At 49.3% G+C, this 24,187-nt stretch overlaps 1 protein-coding gene across 2 annotated transcripts; it reads left to right on the forward strand.

The window, feature by feature from the left end:
- Positions 1-2,567: 2,567 nt before the first annotated feature.
- On the forward strand, positions 2,568-21,651 carry LOC124202751 (sushi, von Willebrand factor type A, EGF and pentraxin domain-containing protein 1-like). 2 transcript variants are annotated; one of them, XR_006878327.1, is made up of 10 exons: positions 2,568-2,984; positions 5,434-5,550; positions 6,900-6,981; positions 9,499-9,686; positions 10,122-10,262; positions 10,370-17,134; positions 17,211-20,303; positions 20,382-20,658; positions 20,750-20,869; positions 20,943-21,651. XR_006878327.1 is itself a non-coding variant. In XM_046599156.1 (10 exons), exons 1-10 carry the CDS (start codon positions 2,951-2,953, stop codon positions 20,984-20,986), a joined length of 10,857 nt encoding a protein of 3,618 aa, XP_046455112.1. In that variant the 5' UTR covers positions 2,569-2,950; the 3' UTR covers positions 20,987-21,651. The 2 variants fall into 2 exon arrangements, 1 of the variants encoding a protein (XP_046455112.1); XM_046599156.1 differs by having other exon boundaries at positions 2,569-2,984; positions 20,382-20,654.
- The last annotated feature ends 2,536 nt before the right edge of the window (positions 21,652-24,187 follow it).

Raw genomic sequence — 24,187 nt, forward strand, 5'->3', positions numbered from 1 at the left:
TATTCGATTCCGTTGTTTTCTACACCACGCCTTTTCGTCGCTCTCTCTTTTCAATTTCTCAATTGATATTAATTTGAGCGTCGGAAATTTGTTTTTTTCAGTCGGTGGCGGCGGGTGGAGTCGCAATTCGTCGATCCGGAACAATGGTATCGCTCCTACTGTATAAAATTGTTTCATTAATTCCAGTCCTCCCCTTAAACGTTTGTGTTATTTGTGTTACCAGTTACTTTCGGATGGTTGTTGTTTAGTTGTTGTACAGACTCAAAAATATACAGTAAAAGCCAGACGGTGGATGTATAGCAATCTTTTGTCTAATTTCTTTTGGCGTTTTTAATACTTCGTTTTTTTTTCTTTGGCAGCTCCCACCATTATCTTTTATTTCTGTCGACTTGTGGCAAACAAGTTTTGTTTTCTTTCCAAATGTTTTTCGACAATTATAGTATAGTCTCTCTCTTGTCTTCATAAATAAGAGCTTTAATATATAAATAGATATAGATATAGCCCAGTAACACGAACTACTAGTGGGACCAATGTGTGTGCGTAGCTTATTGTGATGGCTTTTTTGTTTTGCGCTGCTGGCAGGTGTTTGTTTCGCAAGCGATAGTAGGTTGGACAGAGTTTTTGGGCAGGTGAAAAACAACTTTCGAAAATACAAAAATGCCTCTGCGCTTGTTATTATTGCGTTTTGGGTTATTGGACCCACCGGGTGAATATTACTAGTCACCCGTTTCCCGCTCTTACGTATTCGAAGCTGACAGTATGCTAATCTACGCGCCAAAAAGTTCGAAGAAATCATTTGGCTGCGAAATGTTGGTTGATTGCCTTGTTGATTTCTTCATTTCAGCGATGGTGGCTAACGGTACTATAAAATACGTGGAAGGAAATGACGTTGATCTTTTCTCTCTCTTCTGGGAGGGTTTTTCTTTTTAAATTATTTTGAAAAGAAAAGTCGGATTATTCCGGCCATCCGGGGGAGTCGAGTTGCGTCGATTGGCGCGACTGGCAAGAGATTCAAATGCACGGCGTGTCTCCAAAGGGAAGTTTATAATACGGGAAAAGAGGTCCAGCTTCCACTTTGTCACTATGCTGGCACTCTCACTCCAGTCATCATGTCACCCTCAGAGATTGTTCTAGTTGATTGTCCTTTTCCTTTTCTCTTTTATAGTCTAAACTAGACATTTTTGGTGTGCGCCCACTTGGACGGGCAAGAGGGAACGCTGAGTCGCGTGTAGACACCGAACCGTATAGCGCCCACCATGACTGGAACAAATCTGGATCAGGAGAGAAGTGAAGAGGAAGTGAAGAAGAAGAAGAAGAGTCCAGGAAAAGAGATGAAATGTCATTGACCTACCACCAAAGTGGTGAGCGCGAGTTCAACTCGGGTCAAACCTGTTGGCTGCCCCAGTGACGAGGGTGTTTATACAGAATACTACCGGGTGCTTCATTTTTTAAAATTTTATTTCTTTATTGTTGTATTATTTACTACAGTTAAAATCTCCCCACTGGTTACACGAGAATTCCTCGCATACATATAGACTTGTTTGACAATTTTTTCGTTGAACATTTGCGCATTCTTGTCTCCTTTTGTTTTGTTTCCCGGTGAAACTGGTTCGAGTTTATTGCTTATTTTGATTCATTTCCCCGAAAAATTCAAATTTATTCATACACATGAAAAAAAAACGAGACAATTTTGAATGTCTTTGGCGTTTGTATGTATTTGATTAAGGTGACGCAGGGCGGAAAATGAAGAAGGATCGGGCGTTTTCTCACCGTTAAGAAAAAACGTACAAGGTTCAACTCTGTGCGGAGTAAAAGTAAATGCCATTAATGAATATCAATTGATGATGAAAGAAGAAATAGAAGAAGAAGAAACGGTGAAATATGAAAAGGAGAGGAAACGCCGTCTGAATTGAATCGAATTGAGAAAGAGAGGAAGGAGCGCGCGAAAAAGAAAAAGAAAACAAATGCTGGATGAAACGCGTCGAGCGGATGGATGAAGGATATGGGAGACACAAAATTAAGCACCTACACCCCACCTTCGACTATAGTGTAGTCTATTTTTTTTTACCTTGCTGAGTCGCCACAGGTAGCTCCCCCCCCCCAACCCTCCTCCCAACCCCCCACACATTCTCTCTCCTCTTTTCTTTCCATCTTGATTCCTCCATTCCACGGCACCCCCATTTTTGTGCGTCGGATCCACCTGGCGGTAGATGCCAGCCGAGTCTCAAGACAAACCTGGGCACAGGTACAACACCCCTCCAGGTGAAATGTGTTGGGAGTGTGTAAAAGGTGTGTGCACCAGCTCGGAAAGTTATTTTTTTCTTTTTTACTTTTTTCTTCCTTCCTCTTTTCTTTCGCTTCTTTATATTCCGAAATATACCCCACCTTCCCCCTTCTAGCACCGCAGGTAAATTCGCCTCGGGGGTTTTCTTTCCTCCTTTCCGTTGAAGAAGAAGGTGGGAACCAAAAAGACAAAAAGAAAAAGGTAGGAGGAGGAGGAGGAGGGGGGGGGGAGGGAGGTATAGACGGGAGACGCCGTGTGTTAGTTGGTTTAAGTTTCCAGGCAGTCAAGCCGGTTGTCGATTGTCGTTCGAGCTTCAGTTGGCCGCCGGATCGTAGCCGAGTCGAACGTGTTTTGTGTCTACCTCCTCTCCAAAATCCCAACGACTGGGACTTGTGTGAATTTTTAGAAAATATTTTTGCAGTTGGAACATTTGGAATTTTCTTTTTTTTTTTTTTGGAAATCAGCCATCTTTGTTTGATTTTGTTGTTTTGTCGTCTGTGGGTGGCATCGTGTCATCGATCGTGATGATTAATCGTGTCAGCTTATGGTGATATTTCGCAAGTGAAAATTCCAGCAGAAGACAGAACAACTGACATATCTGCCCAGAACAACTTTTGGACATTTTGATTTTTTGAATATTTCGGAGCCAATTCTTCGATTCAGTTGATGAACGACAATTTCGGGATTCGCATTAGCACAGGTAAAGTTGTTGGGTTTTTTTTCTCGTTTTAATGATGTCCACTGGACCATCTTCTTTTTCCTGTTGTTGTTGTCGGGATATATATTACATTTCCAGACCACCTGGGGAGGAAGACAGAGAGAGAGAAAGAGACTTGAATGCCCCGAAGAGGTTTTACATCCTAATACCGTTGTTTCTTTTACCGAGAAAGGTTTACAGCAATCACGGTAGAAGAAGAAGAAATGTCTCTTCAAGAAAAACAAAAAAAGTGAAGCATTTATCAGACAGTTACCGTTTCTTTTTTCCTTTTTTTTTCGTGTTGTTTGGCCGTGACTCTTGGCCGTCCATGACGTGATGGGGGTCGTCAAGCAGTCGAAAGATATTTTCAAAATTCCCGATGCATCTCTCTGCGAGTGGGCATGGGGCTGACCTTGGTCGTGTCGTAACTAATTGCAAGAATCTTTGATTCTGTTTTGTCGTTGGTTAACGAGCCCAATCGTTACAGCCTGTCGTGCCTTGCACACTCAAACAAAATTTTCCTTTTTTCTCTTCAGTTCTTTCTCTATTTCGACAATGCCGGCCTTGCCCAGCCCAGAAGAAAGCCCATTCCGGCTCCCGCAGCCTGGTGCTGGTGGTGGTGGCTGCGGTCATTTGCCTTTTAACAGCCCTCCCCCTCCCATCCGCCTCCCAAGTTCTTCCGACTTCCGCCGACGTCGGGAGAGAGAAAAAATCCTTTCGCGCACGTCGACTCGCTCGGTCGATTCACGCACATTCTCTCAACTTGGGCGCACCTCGTGGCCGTTTTTATCAACGAAAAAAATAAAAGGGAGATGGAATTTAGTTTTACCGGCCGTGAACGAAGGAACGAAGGAAAACAAGAAAAATGTCAAAAGCGAAATTCGGGATTAACCATTTGGGCTCTGCTGTTTTCTTCTTAGTAGTTGTGTTATTACCTGATAATTTGGTTTGCGTCGGTGATAGACTCGTCGAGGAGCCCGCTGGCGAAACAACACACACGCTTTGACCTCTCAGGTACGGGGGTGAAACCTAATGAACTCTTTGAACTCTACTACGGCCGGAATGGAGACTCGATGAATCTGTGCCGGTCCCACACACACACACAGACACACAGAAACATTAGTTGTTTGGTTTTTCCTTGACTAAGTTTTGCGTTGAAAGCATTTCGCATCTACCGTTTGTGTGTGTGTACATTGCTCCTCTTCCAACTTTACCATCTTGTTATGGAAATGAACGCCGAGACAACAATTTTGAACCGGTAGAGAAGAAAAGCCTTTTGGCGTTGCGGTGCCAATCGCTGTTTGGAAAAAAGAAAAAGAAAAGAAGAAGACGCGCCTATGTTTTTAGTTGTGTGTGTGTATCTTCATTTTTGATGGGGATTTCGGCTTTTCGGTCGAACGACCAAAAAGGAGGCAATGGTCTTTTCGCCGCTCGACCATCGTGACGTAATGAAACGGAAAGATATTCGAAGGTCGACACGGCCAACCGAATTCACGGCCTCCTCCTCCTGTCTCTCGTTTTTTCGTCCCGAAACGTTTAGAGGAAACACGGAAAAAAATTAAAAAGTTGAACGAGTTAACCAAAAATTGCGCGAATCTAAAAAAAAATTATCCATTAATTTTTTTCCTTTTCAAAATTTTTCACCTGAGAACTCGGAACTGTAATGAGGAAAAAAAGAGTTGAGACAGAAAAAATTTTTCAAAAAAGAGACGGAGGTTCTTGCATACCTGTCCTTGAACATAGAAGAGAGCCCCGAACTCACACACACACACACACGCCCATATGGACGTTGTGTGTGTGTGTGTGGTTATAACCTTGGCATTGAGCAAGGCAGCAGAGAAGCCATTTTGGGCTGGCTTCCAGTCAACATGGTAGTATTATATTTTTTTAAAAGGAAGAAAAAGAAAAACCTGTTGGCATTCTTCACCAGATGTGGTGGTGGTGGTGGCGCTGGCCCATGCGCGCGCACCTTCTCTTTCAGAGGTGAATGCCTCCTGAGAGTTTAGATATTTTTTCTTCTTCTTTTCCAGTCGCGACAACCGGCTGATGTTTCGTGTAGGTGTCGGGACTCGGGGAAGGTAAAAGAAGAAAACACATAACCTATGGACGGACGTGGTGCTCCATCTTGTTTCTTTTTTTACTTTCCTCCAAGAGTACATACATTTATTCGCTATTGTAATTTTTTCAACACCTCGACTATTTGCTATTTTCTTCCTCGGAATCCTTGATAGAATTCAAGAGTGTGTAGACCTTTTTTTTGTCATTGAGGCGGTGCTCTTTCTGCCAGTGTTTCCAGGATATTATAACAAAAGGGAAATGCGATAATGACGGGATGCCGAGGGAAAGAAAAAATAAATTTCTTTTGTTATATATTTTCAACGTCTTTTTTAAGATCATATTTAATTTTGTTGCTTAACGTCATTTAATTTTTCTTGTGTTTATTTTTTCGCAGAGAGCGGGTCCACGATGGCGTTGCGGCGATGCCGAGTGGCGCTTCTGGCCGCCCTGGTCCTCTTAGCCTCGTCGTCCGTTCGATCTCAAGAGAACGAACTCTTTCACTGCCCTGATGGTAAGTCGAAAAATTATTTGGCCGCAGTTCTTTTTTTTAGCGGCAGGACTTTTAAATATATTTTTTTTTCATTTTGTCTTCACGTGTATTTGCGGCCGATGGTGGGTAGATATTTACGATCGCATAGAGTCGAAAATGAGAAAAAAGAAAACCAACCAAACAAGCTCCCACATAAAAGTACTCACACTGGTATGGGGGCCTGTAATGGTGGGAACCCAACTAGATGAGGTGACGATTCCTGTTTCTTTTTTCTTCTTCTACCCAGCCGCTTCTTTTCTTTTCCTTATCATTTTATTTAAAAAAATAAATAAATGTAATTTGACGTCACGATATTTTAAATTTTAAGCAGATATCGATGAGCCAACGTCCAATCTTTTGTTATATAATGATTTAGTTGTTATGAAGAAGAAGAAGTAAAAAAGGATTATCCTGTTAGCCCCTCAAGTCCATTGCAGCCACTTGTTGCGTGCTAAGAAAGAGTTCATCCTGCAATTATACAATTGCTTTTGAAAAAAATTTGTGTGGGTTTGGGTATAGCTTTTGTCTCGCTGGTTTTCAGTGGCTTGGGCGTCGTTCGGTTGCTCCAGATTCCACCCTTTTCCTTTACAAAAATTTTTCTTACACAACACACACACAAATGGAGGGAAAAATCGTGAACTGCCAGGAGTCTGAAACAAAAGTAAAGAAAAATTACGTGTCTTCAGAGCTCATTGCACATATATATTATATATCTATAAGTGTGTGTATAGAGTGAAGGGAGAAAGAAAAACGTGGGCAACTTCGGGAGCTGCGCTTTTGCTCAAAGGAATTGAGCCGGGAGCGAATTGTGAAGAAGTGGTAGTACTAGTAGAACTTGGTTGTTAGCCTTGGAACAAATAACGGAGCCAGCCCCGAAAAAGAGTTGTTGTACGATGATGAAAGACGGACAGGACTCTCATTAGAAAAAGACCCTCATCCACATTTTCTGTGTGTAGTCTCTTTTTTCTAATAAAGAATGGCTCGGCGAACAAAATCCCAACTTTTACCGGCCAAATTAGGACCGATTTATTTGATTTTCGACCATTTTGATTTGGTTTGATGGCCATTAATGGAGATGGCGAGGGGAAAAACAAAAGAGAATGAAACAACAAGGAATATATATATAAATAAATCCGCTTGCTTTATCATTCATCCGCCCTTGGACAGAAACGAGAAAAAAGTCTGGGCATTTTCCGACCGGTTGACCCATGGTCAACTGATGGAAGAAATAAAATTCCATCCAATTGCGACTCGTTTCGTTTTCAGTCGTTCAGAAAGTTATTTGAATTATTTGTTTAAAAATAATTTTGTATTTGTCTTCCCCATTGCAGGATGGCGACTACAGGGACTCCACTGCTACAGGTTCTTCGAGGTGCAGCATTCGTGGGAGAGGGCGGCTGATTTGTGTAAACGGTGAGTCCCGATTTTATTTGACTTTTTTCGGAAATATTTTTTTGTTATCTTGCATCTAGTATTTCTCTCTGCATTATTTTCCATTATGGAAACCGACAAAATCGGTTTTCGGGAAACTATTGCGTGAGTCTTTCACGACACCCACCCTGCACCGATCCCTCACGCTGCTCGTTGGAAACATTTCAAGGCCCCCTTTGATTTCCCATGCCAACCGGCCCCATTGTCGTCGTCGGCAGTGTCGTGAAGGACTCTCCCCGTCTTCGTTTTGATTATCATTTCGAATCAAGTGAAAGGGGCATCCATCTTTCGTGATTCTCTCACCTTAACCAACTTCACGCACGCCTTCGCCATTTTGTTTGTTTTGGCCTTTTTTTAAAAAATTCGTTCCCAATCGAGAGCAATGCCGAGCCAACTTGTTTCTTGTGTCTTGTGTGTGGGGTGGTAGAGTTGGGCGCTGCACCACTCAACAGGACCTTAAATGGGCACGTTAACTAACGGAGCGAAGACGATGTGTCGAGCCCCGTTTTTTCGTAGATTTCATCAGACCTTATAGGAATTTAAAAAATGTTTAGTCGGTTACACAATTTCAAGTTTTTCGAGAGAATTCAATTTTTGACTTGAAAAATAAAAGGTGAATTTATTCTCGAATTTATTCGACAAAATCCTTGACACTCTAGCGCTAAAATGGAAAGGTCTTTCGCCGAGTGAAATGATAGTGAAAAGAAAAAGAAAAAAGAAATGGTTCGAATGTCAAGAGGGAGAGCCTAGCGTGTAATCATTTTGACAGAGTGATGATGATAGCAGATCGTCTGCTGGCTCGGCGGCCAAGGTGAACGCTCTCCTCGTCGGCCGGTTCAATAGTCTCGCAACAGATTTTGAAAAAGAGATACTGTGTGTCCGTTGATTTGGAAGATGCCGGATTGCTGGAATGGGGCATGCCGGACCCTATTAGCTGCTGCCATCCCTTTGGGCAACCGGTTTATTTCTCTCTCTCCTTTAATTTCCAGCTATGCCATTTCATTTCATTCTCCGTTTGAGGGTAGTACTATAAGTGGTTGTTTGATTCTGTCTGGAGGCGAGTGAGCATCAGTTCGTCACCCTCTTGTCCGGTTTGGTGGCCGGGCAGATGAAAGACCATCTGCCGGGGAATATCTGAGATGCTGGCTGGATGTCGGGGGAGTCAATGTCCACACGCGTTTTCGCACAGTTGCTCGTTTTCATCGCACGGATGACCTGCGCATTGAAGCCAGAAGCCAGCAGATAAAAGAACAAGAATGAAATAACATTTTATTGTCCGTTACGATCGGCAAGATATGAAAAGGAATCCAGCAGCTGGCGACTGGGGGAACAAAAAAAAAAAAACTTCGACCAAATAATAGTCAAGTATTATTATATGTTATGTATATAATAATAATATACGCACACACAGCGTGAGTGTTTTGCACTTTCACTGTGCCGTGTCTCCGGTTGAACAACCTATATAGATATTCCCCCCTCGTCCGGCTCATCCTGCCATTCCGGAATAGTCTGCAAGAGAGAAAATCAAAAAGGAAAAATATTCGTGAGCGAAAAAAGTGGCAAGAAATCGATCATAGTATAAAAATGAGATCTGAAAGCCGATGATTCGTCTAGTGCTGTAGCTCGAAAGAAAAAAAAAGTCATCCACACACAAAAGGAAAGCTGACTGGGATTCCATGCCCACAGCTGGACCATTTCCCCCCGTCTTCCAAACAAACAAGCTTTCAAAATCGTGATGGCTTTCTTCTTCCTTTTATGATTACGACAACTTTGTCGGTTACCACCACCGTCTCTCCACTCTCAAGCTATTTAGATGCGGGTGGAAATAGTGTATCATCGGTTCAAAGAAAAAATGGATGACCCATTGAACTATAGGAGAACGGAGATTGTACAGTACAGTATATGGGCCTTTTGTTTTAAGAGAGAGAGGGGCGCTACCGAAATCTCAGCCAAGATGACGAAAAGTCTTTCTCACTGAACTGTGACTTTCACTTTGACGCGACTCGGAGTCACGCTTTGTGCGTGAGTCACCGCGTGGGTGAATGCTTAGCTTGGGGTGGGTGTTTTACCGATAAGTCGCCCCACGTCATTTTATTTATTATTGTTTGGGGGTTTTCGATGTAGCGATGATGCAATAACGGTGATGAGATCGCTGTAGAGTCTCTTTTTTTGTTTGGGAGGGGGGTTTCCAATCAGAAATTGATTTAGAGACTAGTGCGAGTTAACTGTACAAGTTTTTTGGCGTTGCGCCACGGGCTCGATAACGGGCGGTCACGATCCCCGACTGCGATGGCCTCTTGTTCCCCTTCGAGACTCAGACTTGCACCATAATTCTCTATTGTATTATTGACTGCTGGAAAAAAATCAAGTGCACCGTAACCCATCGTATCTTAGTGGAGCTTGAAACATTTTCTCAAGCCGTCGTCGATGTTATAACGGACTTGATTTTTAATGAACGTCAACTTAAATCTTTTGATATTTTTTGATTTCGGCGGACAGTTATGGCAGTGACTTGGTCGTGGTGGAGAGCTACCAGCAAAACAACATTTCCGAGAGGTTGGCGCAGGAGCAGCTGAACCCCGTGACGCATCCGGACGCCGCCTTCTGGCTGGGCTTGATGTCGCTCGACGACCTGAGTACCAATACCCTTGAAGCCGCATCCGGCTCCCTGGTCCAACAATACGCCGGTAACGATCGTTAAGAGCTTCGTTTTCTTTCTTTTTGGGGGAGTCTTAAAATTGATTTTTAATGGCGAGTTAAAGCAACAAACCATAGAGCCCAGCATTGCCAACGATTGCCCCATCGCTTACAGTGTAGTTAGTAGTTAGTAGTTTTCTTTCCTAATTATCGGCAACAACAATAAGAGCTTTTCATTCTTGGAAGACTATTTTGCGGTCGGACAGAGGGCTCCAAAGTGTTTGAAAGTCATTTAGCATTGTCGTTAAAAATGAAGTCGCTCAGTCATTAGTTTATTGATCCGATGTGAATGCAAGGCCGAATTGATAAAAACCAACCACCGAGTAATTAACGACCCGTGTTTAATTTGTTTGTGTTGTTTGTTCACGTCTGCTTCTCTTGCGGACGGACATTTTCCCTTGTTTTTAAACGAAAACCAAAAAAAGGTTTCTGGCAAGTGGACCAACCGGATGCGAGGAAAGGCCAATGTGTTCGAGCTTCCACGGCCAACGCTGACCAGTCGTGGGCTTTGAGCTCTTGCGAGTCTCTACTTCCCTTCGTCTGCCGGGCAAAAGCCTGTCCTAAAAGTAAGCATCATATTTTATAGATCCTATTTGCCGGCCCAGTGGTTCTAATTGTTGTGCAATATTTAATTCATTTTATTTATTTATTATTTTTTAAATATTCAACACAGACAGTTTCCTTTGCTCGAATGGCCGGTGCATTAACGGCGCATTGCGCTGCGACACGCAAGACGATTGCGGTGACGGATCGGATGAGAATGCCTGCCCGGAAGAGTGTCATTACCACATGGTCTCGAGTGGCGACTCGATCGAGAGCCCCAACTACCCGGGCAAGTACCGGCCACTGGCCGACTGCAAGTGGACGCTGGAAGGGCCTGTGGGCACGTCGATTGTTCTCCAGTTCACGGAATTCGACACGGAGCGCACCTTCGACACGGTGCAGATTTTGGCGGGCGGACGGACTGAGGACTCTTCCGTCACTTTGGCCACTCTGTCCGGCAAGCAGAACATCAGCACGCAATTTTTCACTTCGGCTTCCAACTTTATGATCGTCCGCTTCCGTTCGGATGCGACGGTGGAGAAGAACGGCTTCAGAGCCTCGTGGAAAACGGAGCCCGTCTCTTGCGGCGAACACCTCAAAGCCCTGCCACAAGGCAAGGAACTCACTTCGCCCGGCTACCCGCAAGCTTATCCAGGTGGCCTCGAGTGCCTCTACGTCATTTCTGCCCCGCTGGGCAAAGTTGTCACGCTCGTCATCGAAGATTTTGAGATGGAACCCCACAAGGATTACGTTCTCATCCGCAACGGACCCGAATCGGACTCTGAGAAGCTGGCCATGTTGACGGGCCGGTCGGACGAACTGCCCACCTATCTCCAGTCGACGACCGAGGCCATGTACCTGTACATCCACACGGATTTGAGCGATTCTCGCAAGGGATTCCGCTTCCGCTACTCGGTCGGCTGCGACCTGTCGCTGGAGGCGGCCAACGGAACCCTCGTCTCGCCCGGCTACGACATGGAAACCATCGACTTCCGTTATCCCAACAACCTGGAGTGCGACTACCGTCTGCGAGCCCCCGGCGGATCGCCTTTGTCGCTCCGCTTTGCCGAATTCCAGGTGGACGACACTGACAGCGTCCAGCTCTACGACGGCAGCAGCAGCAACGGCATCGCCCTCTCTCCGGCCGAAGGATTCCGTGGCAAGACGGAGCCCAAGGGCGCCACCTTTTCCGCCCACAGCGGCGACTTGCTCATCCGCTTCAAGTCAGACGCTCTGAGAAACGACCGCGGATGGAAGATCATGTTCTCGGCTGATTGCGCGGAATTACTGCTGGACGAGAACGCCATCATGTCCAGCAAGCAACGCATTTTCGGCAGTAATGTCACCATCACCTGTCCGCCCGGCATGGAATTCGCCACCGGCGTCAAGAAGATAATGACCGAGTGCTTGAACGGTGGACGCTGGTCTACGCCTTACATCCCCAAATGCCAGGCCGTCTATTGCGGTCCGGTGCCTCAGATCGACAACGGATTCGCCATTGCGGCCACCAACGTGACGTTTGGCGGCGAGGCCCAGTACCAGTGCTACGCTGGATTCGGCTTTCCTTCCGGCCAGGCCATTGAAACGATCCGGTGTACGGGAGACGGGCAATGGGACATGGTTCCGCAGTGCTCGGCCTCTCAGTGCACTCCGCTGCCGGAAGTGGCCCACGCCAACGCCACCAACCTCAACGGCGGTGGAATGAACTACGGCTCGGTCATCCGCTTCGAGTGCGAGCCCGGCTACGTCCGCACCGGAGATCCGGTACTCCTGTGCCAGAGCAACGGCACTTGGTCCGGCGCCGTTCCTTCCTGCTCCAAGATCCAGTGCCGCACCTTCCCGGAGATCGACAACGGATGGGTCAGCAACCGGACGCGGACCTATTTCTTCGGCGATGAGACCCGCGCCCAGTGCTACCGCGGCTACAAACTCAACGGCACCACCGTCATCCGCTGCGGAGCCGACGGCAAATTTGCCAACGTCCCCACCTGTTTGGACGTGGACGAATGTGGCGGATCCGGCGGAAGCACATCCTCCTCCTCGCCTTGCGATCAAGCCTCGGCCACCTGCACCAACGTTCCGGGCTCTTTCCAGTGCGGATGCCGATCCGGATTCATTCCCAACTTGGACTGCCGACCTGTTGTCGACCTCGGCCTGGGCAACGGAGGCGTTCCCAATCCATCCATTTCCGTCTCGTCGGCCGAAAAGGGATTCCCCAAGGAGAATGTCCGTCTGAGCACCAAAGGCGGATGGTGTGGAGCCGAAAGCGGTTCCGGCAGCAATTGGGTCATGATTGACTTTAAGGCGCCGACCGTCCTGCGCGGATTCCGCACCCAGCCGGTCCTCCGCGGCTCCAGCGGCGTCGCTTTCGCTTCATCCATTCGACTCCAGTACGCCGATGACGCCGACGACCTCTTCCGCGAATACAAGAGCCCCGAAGGAGCCCCGGTCGAGTTCCGCATTCCGGAAGGCACCAGCATCGCCGTGGTGAACTTGCCGACGGCCATTGAAGCCCGCTACTTCCGCCTTGTCATTCAAGACTACTCTGTGGCTCCGTGCCTCCGCATGGAAATGATGGGCTGCACCCGGACCGAGTGCCTGGACGTTGACGAATGCGCCGTCGCCAACGGCAGCTGCCAGCAGAAATGCATCAACAATCCGGGCGGATTCGCTTGCTCTTGCAGTCAGGGATACGACCTCTACACCCAAAACGGAACGGCCGGTTTCCACATCCTGGATTCCGAGACTGGACTGCGCGACGGCGATCTCTACCGAATCAACAAAACTTGCGTCAAGAAAATGTGTCCGGCCGTCAAGAGTCCAGAAAACGGACACATGCTCACCACTCGGGCCAGCCACCATTTCGGCGACGAAGTCAACTTCCATTGCCGGATCGGCTACATCATGGTCGGCGCCAGCAGCATCCAGTGCACGGCAGCCGGAACTTGGAATGCCTCGGTTCCCGAATGCCAGCCGGCCCAGTGCGTCTCGCTGGCCGACGACCAATCGGAAGGTTTGACTGTGGCTCGATCCAGCCCGGCTGATAATCAACTCGTTCCCTACGGCCAGAACATCACCCTGTCGTGTAACGAGCCTGGGCGCCCGCTTGTTCGAACCCCGACCTCCTCCTTCCGCCAGTGCGTCTACGATCCGAGAGCTGGATTCCCGCAGTACTGGTTTTCCGGTGCCCAGCCCAGCTGCCCGCGTATCGATTGCGGTAAACCATCAGAGACACCTGGCGCCGAATACGGATTCTTCCCGGACACTCGCTACAAGTCCAGCTTCTTCTTCGGATGCCAGCCGACGTTCACTTTGACTGGGCAATCATCTCGCAACGACAATGTCGTCCGTTGCATGGAGAACGGCGTCTGGGACTTTGGCGATCTGCGCTGCGAGGGTCCCGTCTGCGAAGATCCTGGCCGTCCGGCTGACGGCATTCAACTGGCCACCAGCTACGAGCAGGGAGCCGAAATTTCGTTCCAGTGCACCCGACCCGGATACATCCCCATCACGTCGGCGCCGATCCAGTGCGTCCGCGAACCGGAATGCAGCGTCGTCAGACCGATCGGCATCACTTCCGGTCGTATTCCGGACGGCAGCTTCAACGCCACATCGGAGAGGCGCAACTACGAAGCCAGAAAGGCCCGCATGAACTCGGCCACCGGATGGTGTGCCCAGCAGGAGGAAGCTTTCACTTACGTCAGCGTCGACTTGGGAACGGTCCACCGCGTCAAGGCCATCCTGGTCAAGGGCGTCGTCACCAACGACGTCGTCGGCCGTCCCACTGAAATCCGCTTCTTTTACAAACAGGATCCGTCTGAGAATTTCGTCGTCTACTTCCCCAATTTCAATTTGACTTCCCGCGATCCAGGCAACTACGGCGAGCTGGCCATGATCACCCTGCCTCTGGCTGTCCAGGCCCGTTTCGTCATCCTGGGCATTGTGGCCTACGACAAGAATCCCTGTCTCAAATTTGAACTGATGGGCTGCCCCGATGAGCCGGAAGAGGACCGACTACTCGGCTACGACCTGGGCTACCCCGTCTGCGTCGACAACGATCCGCCTCAGTTCCTCAACTGCCCGAATTCGGCCATCCGCGTCAAGAGGTCGGCCGAAGGGATGGGCGTGGTGGATTTCGTGGTGCCGACGGCCTCCGACAACAGCGGCATGATCGCCCGAACGGAAGTCCGTCCGGAAGGATTCCGCCCGCCTCTGACCGTCTTCCAGGACACGATGGTCGAATATTTTGCCTACGATTTCGACGGCAACGTGGCCATCTGTCAGATCAACATCACCGTCATCGACGAGGAGCCGCCTCTGCTCCAGTGCCCGCAGAGTTTCGTCATCGAACTGGTCGAACCTCAGGAATCCTACCAGGTGTTTTTCAACGAAACCCGCCGTCGCGTCGTCGTTTCGGACGCTTCCGGACAAGATGTGGCCGTCACTTTCATCCCGGAGAGCGCCTTCATCCGTGTCGGCAGCTATGAGAATGTCACTGTTGTGGCCACCGATCCTTCCGGCAATCAGCAAAAGTGCTACTTCCAGGTGTCCGTCCAGCCGACTCAGTGCGTTGACTGGGAACTGAAAGCCCCCGCCAACGGAGCCATCAATTGCCTACCACCCAGCAACCGGCCGGCCGGAAGCGGCGGTCTTGAGTGTGTCGCCACCTGCAATCCGGGATTCCGTTTCACCGACGGCGAGCCCGTCAAGTCTTTCCGTTGCGACGTCAAACAGCCGTGGACTCCTGGACATGTGGTGCCCGACTGCGTCACCGAAGAGACTCAACAGGCTATGTACAACGTTGTGGCCAAAGTTTTGTACAGAGCTGGAGCGGCTACTGCGGCCATTCCGGCCACTTGTCTCTCGCAATACACCACTGTCGTCCGGCCGTTCTACCAAGCGCTGGATCGCGCCCTATCGGCCCGCTGCTCGGCCATCAGCGTCGACATGAACGTCACCTTTGTCGAAACGCAAACTGAGATGCACTTGGTTGAGGACAACATTGCCGAAATCACTTACGTCCTGTCCATCATGCCCGCTGTCCGTCAACCCCAACTCTACGACCTGTGCGGATCGACTTTGGGCCTCGTTTTTGACCTTTCCGTCCCGTCGACCAGCGCCGTTTTGGCCCCACTTCTCGATTTGGCCGCCACCTCCAACGCTGAATGCCCACCCATGAAGGCCGTCAACTCCTCACTGAGCCGAGGATTTGCCTGCGGCGTCGGCGAGGTCCTCAACATGCCGGCCGCTGCCAACGTTCCCCGCTGCCTCCATTGCCCGGCTGGCACCTCTGCTCTCAGTGGCGCCAAGAGCTGCGCCCTGTGCCCGCGCGGATTCTACCAAGACCAGGAACAGTCGGGATCTTGCAAACGCTGCCCAGCTGGAACGTTCACCCGCTCCGAAGGCTCCAAGACTGTCGACGAATGTGTTCCGGTTTGCGGATTTGGAACGTACTCCCCGACCGGATTGGTCCCTTGTCTGGAATGCCCGCGCGACAGCTTCACCGGCACTCCACCACCTGGCGGATTCACCGATTGCCAGGCCTGTCCGGCCGATGCTCCATTCACCCACCAGCCGGCCGCTCCTTCGGTTGCCACTTGCCGACCCAAATGCGCAGCAGGAACTTACTCGGTCACCGGACTGGCTCCTTGCGCCGCCTGCCCCAATCACTTTTTCCAACCGATGGAAGGCAAAATGTCGTGCGTGGAATGTCCAGGCTCGGCTATGACGGTCGGCACGGGAGCCAAGAGTCGCGACGAGTGCCAGCCGCTGGCTTGCAAGGAAGGATTCTGCCGGAACGGCGGATTGTGTCTAGCTCAAACTCACATGGCCTATTGCTACTGTCCTTCCGGATTCAGCGGACGCTTTTGCGAAGTCAACATCGACGACTGCGCCTCCCAGCCGTGCTACAATGGCGGAACGTGTCGCGATCAAGAGCAAGGCTACCTCTGCTCCTGCCCGCCAGGCTATTCCGGCCTCCAGTGTCAAGACGAAGAGTCGAGTTGCAACGCCACCACCTGTAACGACCGCTCCATGTGTAAGAACGAGCCTGGACAGGGTCAGTTCACTTGTCTCTGCCGGACGGGCTACACCGGGCCCAACTGCAGCAGCACCTTGGATCCGTGCGCCGAAAATCCTTGCTCCAACTCTGCCCAGTGCATTCCGCTCAAACAGGGCCGCTTCAAGTGCGCCTGTCCGGCTGGATGGGAGGGCCCCCTCTGCGACCAAAATGTGGACGACTGCGCCGAATCGCCTTGCTTGCTGGGCAGCAACTGTACGGATCTCGTTGACGATTTCAGTTGCTCCTGCCCCACCGGCTTTACCGGCAAACGTTGCGAAACTAAAGTTGATCTTTGCCAGCCGTCGCCCTGCGGCGATCACGGCCAATGCGTCGATCGCTACTTTAACGCCCTGTGCATCTGCCAACCGGGCTGGACCGGTCCCAACTGCACTGCCCAGGTGGATGAATGCTCTTCCAACCCGTGTTTCAACGGAGGTCAATGCCAGGATGTTGAAGGCGATTACCAATGCCTTTGCCCACTGGGTTTCACTGGGAAAAACTGCCAACACAATGTCGACTACTGCGGAGTCCAGCCGTGCCAGCACGGCGGCACTTGCACGGATGCGCTCGAAAGCTTCCAGTGCCAATGTCGGCCCGGTTTCCTTGGCGTCCAATGTGAAATCGACATCGACGAGTGCCTGGACAACCCTTGCGATCCTGTCGGCACTGATCGCTGCCTGGACCAGATCAACAAATATCACTGCCAATGCCGGCCAGGATTTACCGGCACCTTGTGCGAGAATAAAATCAACGAATGCGCACCCGTCTCCCCTTGTCTCAATGGCGGCGTCTGCACCGAACTGGTCAACAACTTTAAATGCACTTGCCCAGCAGGTAAAAAATGAATTTTTATTTAAATTTGTTGTATCGAATTCTGACTTACATTTTTCTAAATTCCAAATTTTTCTAGGATGGACTGGACAGCGTTGCGAAAAGGACCTAAGCTTCTGCGAATCCCAGCCGTGTTTGAACAACGCCAACTGCATCAATCTGCTTGGCGACTTCTTCTGCGCTTGCCCGTCTGGCACGGATGGTAAACGGTGCGAAACGGCTCCCGATCGCTGCATCGGCGATCCTTGCATGAACCAGGGCCAGTGTCGCGATTTCGGATCAGGCCTCAACTGCACTTGCGATAGCGACTACGTCGGCGTCGGTTGTCAACACGAATTCGACGCTTGCTCCACTGGAGTGTGCCAGAATGGCGCCACATGCATCGACAACGGGGCCAGCTACCAGTGCGTCTGTCCCGACGGCTTTTCGGGCCGCCATTGCGAGCAAGATGTCGTTGAATGTGTTCCGGGCGCTTGTCCTCTGTCGGCGACATGCATCGACCTGATTGACGACTTCTACTGCCGTTGCCCGTTCAATCTGACGGGCGAGGATTGCCGTAAGATCGTCCAGACCGATTACGATTTCTTCTTTAGCGACGAGACTCGACGGGCCAGCGCATCTTTAGTCGTGCCTTTTGTCCTTGGCTCTTCTAGCTTGACGTTAGCCCTCTGGGTTCAATTCACCAACCGGGACGACCTGGGCAACATTTTGACACTCTACTCTGTCGAGTCGTCGAGTACGTTACGCAACCAGCGAATTATGGCCCAGGTTCACAGCTCTGGTGTGCACATTGCTCTCCTGCCGGGCATCAAGGATGTCTTTTTACCGTTCCGCGTCAACTTGGCCATCAACGACGGCCAGTGGCATCACATTGCACTCGTCTGGGACGGCCCTCACGGCGCCATCACTTTGACCACCGACGGCGTCATCGTCGGCCGCGTCGAAAACTACGGAGTCAACCGAACCTTGTCTCAGTTCGGCTGGATGACGCTGGGCGCGCCCAATTCGGCTGGCAAAACCCGGACGGAACACGGTTTCCACGGTCACTTGACGCGAGTCCACCTGTGGGGCCGGCCTCTCGATGTCATCACCGACATTCCGAAACAAGTTCGCAGCTGCCAATCAGCGCCCATGCTCTTTGACGGTCTCCTGCTCCAGTGGAGCGGCTACGACCGTATCGAACGCGGAGTGGAACGCGTCATGCCTTCGGCTTGCGGCCAGCGAGTTTGCCCGCTCGGCTTCTCTGGGCCCAGCTGCGCATCGCTGGACAAAGACAAGATTCCTCCTCAGGTGGTTCGTTGCCCCAGTGACATCTGGATCGAAACGCGCAACGGTTCGGCCCGTGTCGACTGGAACGAGCCGCAGTTTAGCGACAACATTCGACTGGCCCAAGTGGAGGAAACGCGCGGCATTCGCTCGGGCAACACCCTCGCCTGGGGCACTTACGACGTTGCTTACGTGGCCTACGACGAAGCTGGAAATTCGGCTGTTTGCGCTTTCAAGATTTACATCGTCAACGAATTTTGTCCCAAATTGGCCGATCCTGTTGGCGGATCTCAGCGCTGCTCCGACTGGGGACCCGGCGGCCGCTTCAAAGTCTGCTCGATTGAATGTAATGCCGGCCTAGCTTTCTCCGTGCCCGTCCCCAAATTTTACACTTGCGGAGCCGAAGGTTTCTGGCGGCCGACCGAAGATCCTGGCGTTTCCTTCGTCTATCCGGCCTGCAGTTCCACCAAACCGGCCCAACGCATCGTGAAAATCAAGCTGCAGTATTTGAGCTCGGTGCTGTGCAACGAAGCTGGGCAAAGCGTTTTGTCAGACAAGGTGCGCCAGGCCATTCAGAAACTGAACCGCGACTGGCGTTTCTGCAACGCCAAAGGCTCTCAATCGGCCACCTGTAACGACCTCAATGTTAACATCAAATGCCAGCGTCGTCACGGTGACCTGGGCGTCAAACGACGCCGTCAGGCCGATGTCAACGACGACGTTTACGACCTGGAGATCAGCTTCCCCGCCGAAAGCGACCCAGTGACCAACATCAACACCCAAGAGAAATCCACAATCGAACGTCTGTTGGAGACCATCATTTTGGAGAAAGACGATTTCGACGTCCGCGATTCGCTGCCCACAACCGTGCCGGACCCAGCCACTTTGAGCATCTCAGCTGATTTCACTTGCCCAGTCGGCCAGGTGGTCCGTGTCTCCGAGTGCGTGGCTTGCGCTCCCGGTAACGCCTTTGACATGGAGAAGAAAAATTGCAAACCCTGTCGAGTGGGAACTTTCCAAGACCAAGCCGGGCAAACGCAGTGTAAGATCTGCCCCGTCATCGCCGGTCGTCCAGGCACAACTTTCGCGTCAGGCGCCCGCTCTGCCACGGATTGTAAGGAACGCTGCCCGGCTGGCAAATTCTACAGCGAAGAGACTCAACGTTGTCTCAACTGCGGTTTCGGTCATTACCAAGCGGCCGAAGGATCGTTTGCTTGTCGCTCTTGCCAGGCTGGTTTGACGACCCGGACGGACCAAGCCATTTCGGCTGATGAGTGCTCTGAAGAATGCCCAACTGGACTGCAGTTGACGTCGTTGTCCAACAACGCCACTTGCGAGCCGTGCCCCAAGGGAACCTACCGCACCAAGGGACGCGAAATGGCCTGCCAACCGTGCCCGGCAGGATTCACCACCACTCGAGCCGGCTCTGCCACCGTGGAAGAGTGCTCAGAACCCAAATGCCAACCGGGTTCGGCTCTTTCTAAGGAGAACACTTGCGTTCTTTGCCAGGTCGGCAGCTACCAACCCAATGCCCAGCAAACCAGTTGTCTGCCTTGCCCGCCTGATACGACGACCAAGCTGGCCGGCGCCACCCTCAAGTCAGATTGCTCCAACCCCTGCAGTCCCGCCACCAACCAGACCATCTGCCCCGTCAACGGCGTCTGCCTGTTCGTGGCCAGCACCAACGTGCACCGCTGCGAGTGTAAGGCCGGTTTCACGCCCGTACCTCCCGACAGTCCTACCGACTTCACTTGCATGGACAAATGCGACAACTTCTGCAAGAACGATGGCAAGTGCCGTCGCGATCGTGCCACCGGCGAACCTTACTGCCAATGTACCGGCAGCTACACCGGACTGCAGTGCGAGGCACAGTCTAATTTCGCCTACATTGTTGGTGGAAGTGCTGGTAAGCGATCACTTTTGTTATTGGGTTTTATAAATGTTCATTTCCTAACGTGACAATGTTTTTTTTGTATTCATCAAGGTTTCGTCGTGTTTTTGATCCTTCTCGTCCTGTTGATCTGGATGATTTGCGCCAGGACATCGCGGCGTCGCGACAGCCAAGCGAAAGCAGCCGCTAACGCTGCCGTCGTGGCCGGAGATCCTTCCGGCAGTCAGGCCAATTTCTACTACGGATCGCACGCGCCGTACGCCGAGTCGATCGCTCCGTCACATCATTCCACTTATGCGCACTATTACGACGAAGAGGAAGATGGTTGGGAGATGCCCAATTTTTACAACGAAACCTACATGAAAGGTAGGTAGGATTAGTCTTCATTATTTTTGGGTCGTCGGATAGTCTGAAACTAACGTCTCCATTATTTGTCTTTTTCATCGTGTTTGATTTTGCAGCAGAGAATCTGCACAACGTGAACAAGGGGAACAGTCTAGCACGCTCCAACGCCAGCTTATATGGTAACAAGGAAGAGCTCTATGACCGTCTAAGACGACATGCCTATCAGGGAAAGAAAGGTAACATTATCGATTAGTAAGACTTTATTTTCATCACATTTTACTAATTTAGAATTTTTTTTTGTATGTTCAGAGAAAAATGGCAATGAGACGACTAGCGAGAGTGATGGACATTAGGTTCTTTTCTACCACAAAACAACAAAACGTTAAAAAAAAACTACAGAAAAAAATGTCGGTTCTTTGTGTTATTTGGTTTCATGTAGGAATTCAAGTCTCCTCTTTCTTCTGGACTTTGAATTGTCGATTCCCCAATGTGGTCGAAAGGGTCATCGCCAAAATTTCATTCGGAAGGGTTTTATTTGGGTGTTTTTTTTTAAAAGAACTCGTTTTATTTTTTATTTTTCATTTTCTTTTCAAATTGTGTTTGTAATAACGTCATACAGTTAAAAAAAAATCATTATGACGTGGTTCTGGCGTCCGAGGATGGAACGCCGTGAATTTCTAGCCAACCGAACGAGGGAGACGGCTGAGTGGACGCGAGAACGATTTCTTTGTAGACCGACTTTTTCCCGTGTTGTTTGACAATTATTTGCTCTTTTATTGGGGATTCTAATTTATGACTGAAACGTACGCTTTAATTACATTTCTGTCTGTCATTATTTCCAATTCTAATGAAGTGTGTTATATCATCAACCAAACATTTTTTAAAATCTTCCGTGTATTTTCTGCTGGGCGACTGCGGTTCGCACTTTTTAGTGATGTGTGTAATTTTGTGCAACGCATTCTTGCGTGAATTGTGTTTGATTTGAATCATCAATATATATATAAATCCATAAACGTAATTGTCTAGAAAAACCTGTTTATTTGAAGGTGGGTTACGCTCATCCCTTGCTGCAATTCGTCCACTACGAAATGGCTACATATCGGCTGTACAGTGTCGTTCCACGTCTTGTCCAGTTTATTGTCTACCATCTGGTTATTGGTTAACAAAATTATACGCATGTCAGTACTAGTTAGACTTACAAGTAATTTTATTTATATAGCTCTGTCAGAGTAATGGAATAAATGGAATAATTATAGCTCTGCACTTAGACTATTCACGTATTTTTTCGTTAGAATTTGGAAGGAAAAGCCATTACCTACTCCACCTAGCGATAATAATTATTAGTCTCTACTACTCTCTAGTTCATCTAGCTTCAGCCTCCTAGCCATCTAGCGGTAGATGTTGAAAACGCGCCGACCAAAATTTCTTTTGGGACATTCACCTTAAGATAGATCTAACAGGTTATATTTTTAGCTAAGAATTAATTGAAATAAACAATAAAAGCAAAAAAAAATAACGTAAACGAAAAAATCTGATCCCAAAACCAAAAGAGCTTTTGGACGGCGCTATTTCATCATCTACCGCCTGGTGGCTTGAAAACACAACAATGATTGACTTGGCTTCTAGATTAGCAGAAAACCCAAAATATTTCAATTTTTATTGAAGATGATGCGATCAGCGTCAGCGATGAGCTCTTCCGCTTGAGAGGGGTGCTGAAGCTTGACTGCGTCCACCTCGATCGATTCTGGGTTTTGTGGGTCGACCGGGCCGGCTTTTGGAGAGTTAAGAAGGTCTTCTTCGTTTATATACTCGTCCCCACTTATGGATCCGAATACTGGTCCACTTATAGAACTGCCCGATTATAAAACCATTCCGGTTATAGAACCGAAATGGCTCTGCCGTGTTTCAGCGCCACCCACGGCAGCACGGCAAATCGAATAACTTGATGTTACTTGATGTTACTTTTACTCAATAGGGTTTTACGTATAGACAAAATCGACGGCAGATGGCGCTGGGATCAAGTGTTCTGTTATAGAACCACCCGGTTATAGAACCGCGCACAGGCCGGTTCTATAAGTGGACCAGCACTGTAACTCATTCAGTCCGAGATCGTCCACCACTGGCGGAGCACGCAAGGCTAGTGGGTCAAGAGTGCGGGGGGGGGCACTTAGTTTGACTACCTTGGAGCTCTTTGACTTGGCCTTCGTCACCTTTGCCTTTTTCTCCTTCTTCTCTTTTTTCTTCTTTTTAATTTTCCTGCGAGTGTTGAGACTTGTTATCTCAAATATTAGGTCTTCAGTATCAGTTTCCTCTTCCTCAGCGGTTTTGAGCGGCTGACTGATACTGATAGCTTCTGTGCTGACTGAGCGCAGAGCTTTTCCTGAAAATGAGATTTCGTTAGAATTTTTTTAAAAATTTTTTTGGAACATTTGTTTTACCTTGATCATACCGCTCCACTACTGATGGGTGGAAGGTTTTTCGGTCTATGGTGATCCACAATGGGTTTTTGTGGCCGAATATTCCCGCGGTTGGGTACCAAGTCGAGATAAGCGCTTGGGCCGGAGGTACTATTTTGCTGACCGACCGTGTGCGGGGTCGTTGAACGTCCGGGGTTCCAAGGAAATCCTCGAAAATCGGCACAACACCTCAACATTTGAGGAGTTGACCACAGAAAGATGTTCATACCATGTTGATAAACGTCAACGTAGATTAGATATCGTTTGCCACCCACGGCAGGCGTGGGTGCAGGGTTGACGAAGCCACTCGATATCTCTTGCGTTAAACTCTTCCGCCGATATTGAGGTGATTCACAGTAACACCATTATTTTCGCTCTTACAAAAAAAAAATCTCATTGGATTTTGCAAGCCATTACTCTGTCAATAATAAATATTTACCACATTTTCGATGGTCCATCGATCTTCATCCAGTCTTAAAACCGCGTGATAACGAGAAACTTTACATGTACGGTCAGGAATACAATAGCGATTGTCTATCTCCCGTCCAACGGTAAACTAAGCCAATTAGAGAGAAAAATAAAAAACAAAAAAAAAATTTGTTTCACTAAACTTACCTAATGGCAGTCCAGTTGGATGCACTCGTTACTTTCACCAGTCCTTTCAAGAACAGAAGGCACACTCAGGAACACAGGCGAAGCCATGGCGGCTGTGGCAGACTAAATTGAGAGACGTTTGAATTGAGAGAAGTTTTAATGAATCTAAACCGAGGCAGGTGTGTGAACTCTCCTTTTTACCCGTCTACCTGTCAAGGGGATGGGATTCCCATTGGTAATATCCCAGCGGCAAAAATGCTGCTGTTTCAGCAGGTCGTCACCCCACCCACCCAGTCAGGACAATCGGTGTTTGTGGCCGAATATTCCCGCGGTTGGGTACCCGCAGTCGAGATTAGCGCTTGGGCCGGAGATACTATTTTGCTGACCGACCGTGTGCGGGGTCGTGGAACGTCCGAGGTTCCCGGGAAATCCTCGACAATCGGCACAACACCTCAACATTTGAGGAGTTGACCACAGAAAGATGTTCATACCATGTTGATAAAC

This window comes from Daphnia pulex, chromosome 9, assembly GCF_021134715.1.
Source record: "Daphnia pulex isolate KAP4 chromosome 9, ASM2113471v1".
NCBI lineage: Eukaryota > Metazoa > Arthropoda > Branchiopoda > Diplostraca > Daphniidae > Daphnia > Daphnia pulex.

What these genes read in the sequence shown, in the direction of transcription:
- LOC124202751 (XM_046599156.1), top strand. Translation starts at nt 2,951, where the DNA reads ATGAACGACAATTTCGGGATTCGCATTAGCACAG. An exon ending in CGGGATTCGCATTAGCACAG is followed by an intron (nt 2,985 to 5,433) that starts GTAAAGTTGTTG and finishes ATTTTTTCGCAG; the next exon opens with AGAGCGGGTCCACGATGGCG. An exon ending in TGCCTATCAGGGAAAGAAAG is followed by an intron (nt 20,870 to 20,942) that starts GTAACATTATCG and finishes TTGTATGTTCAG; the next exon opens with AGAAAAATGGCAATGAGACG.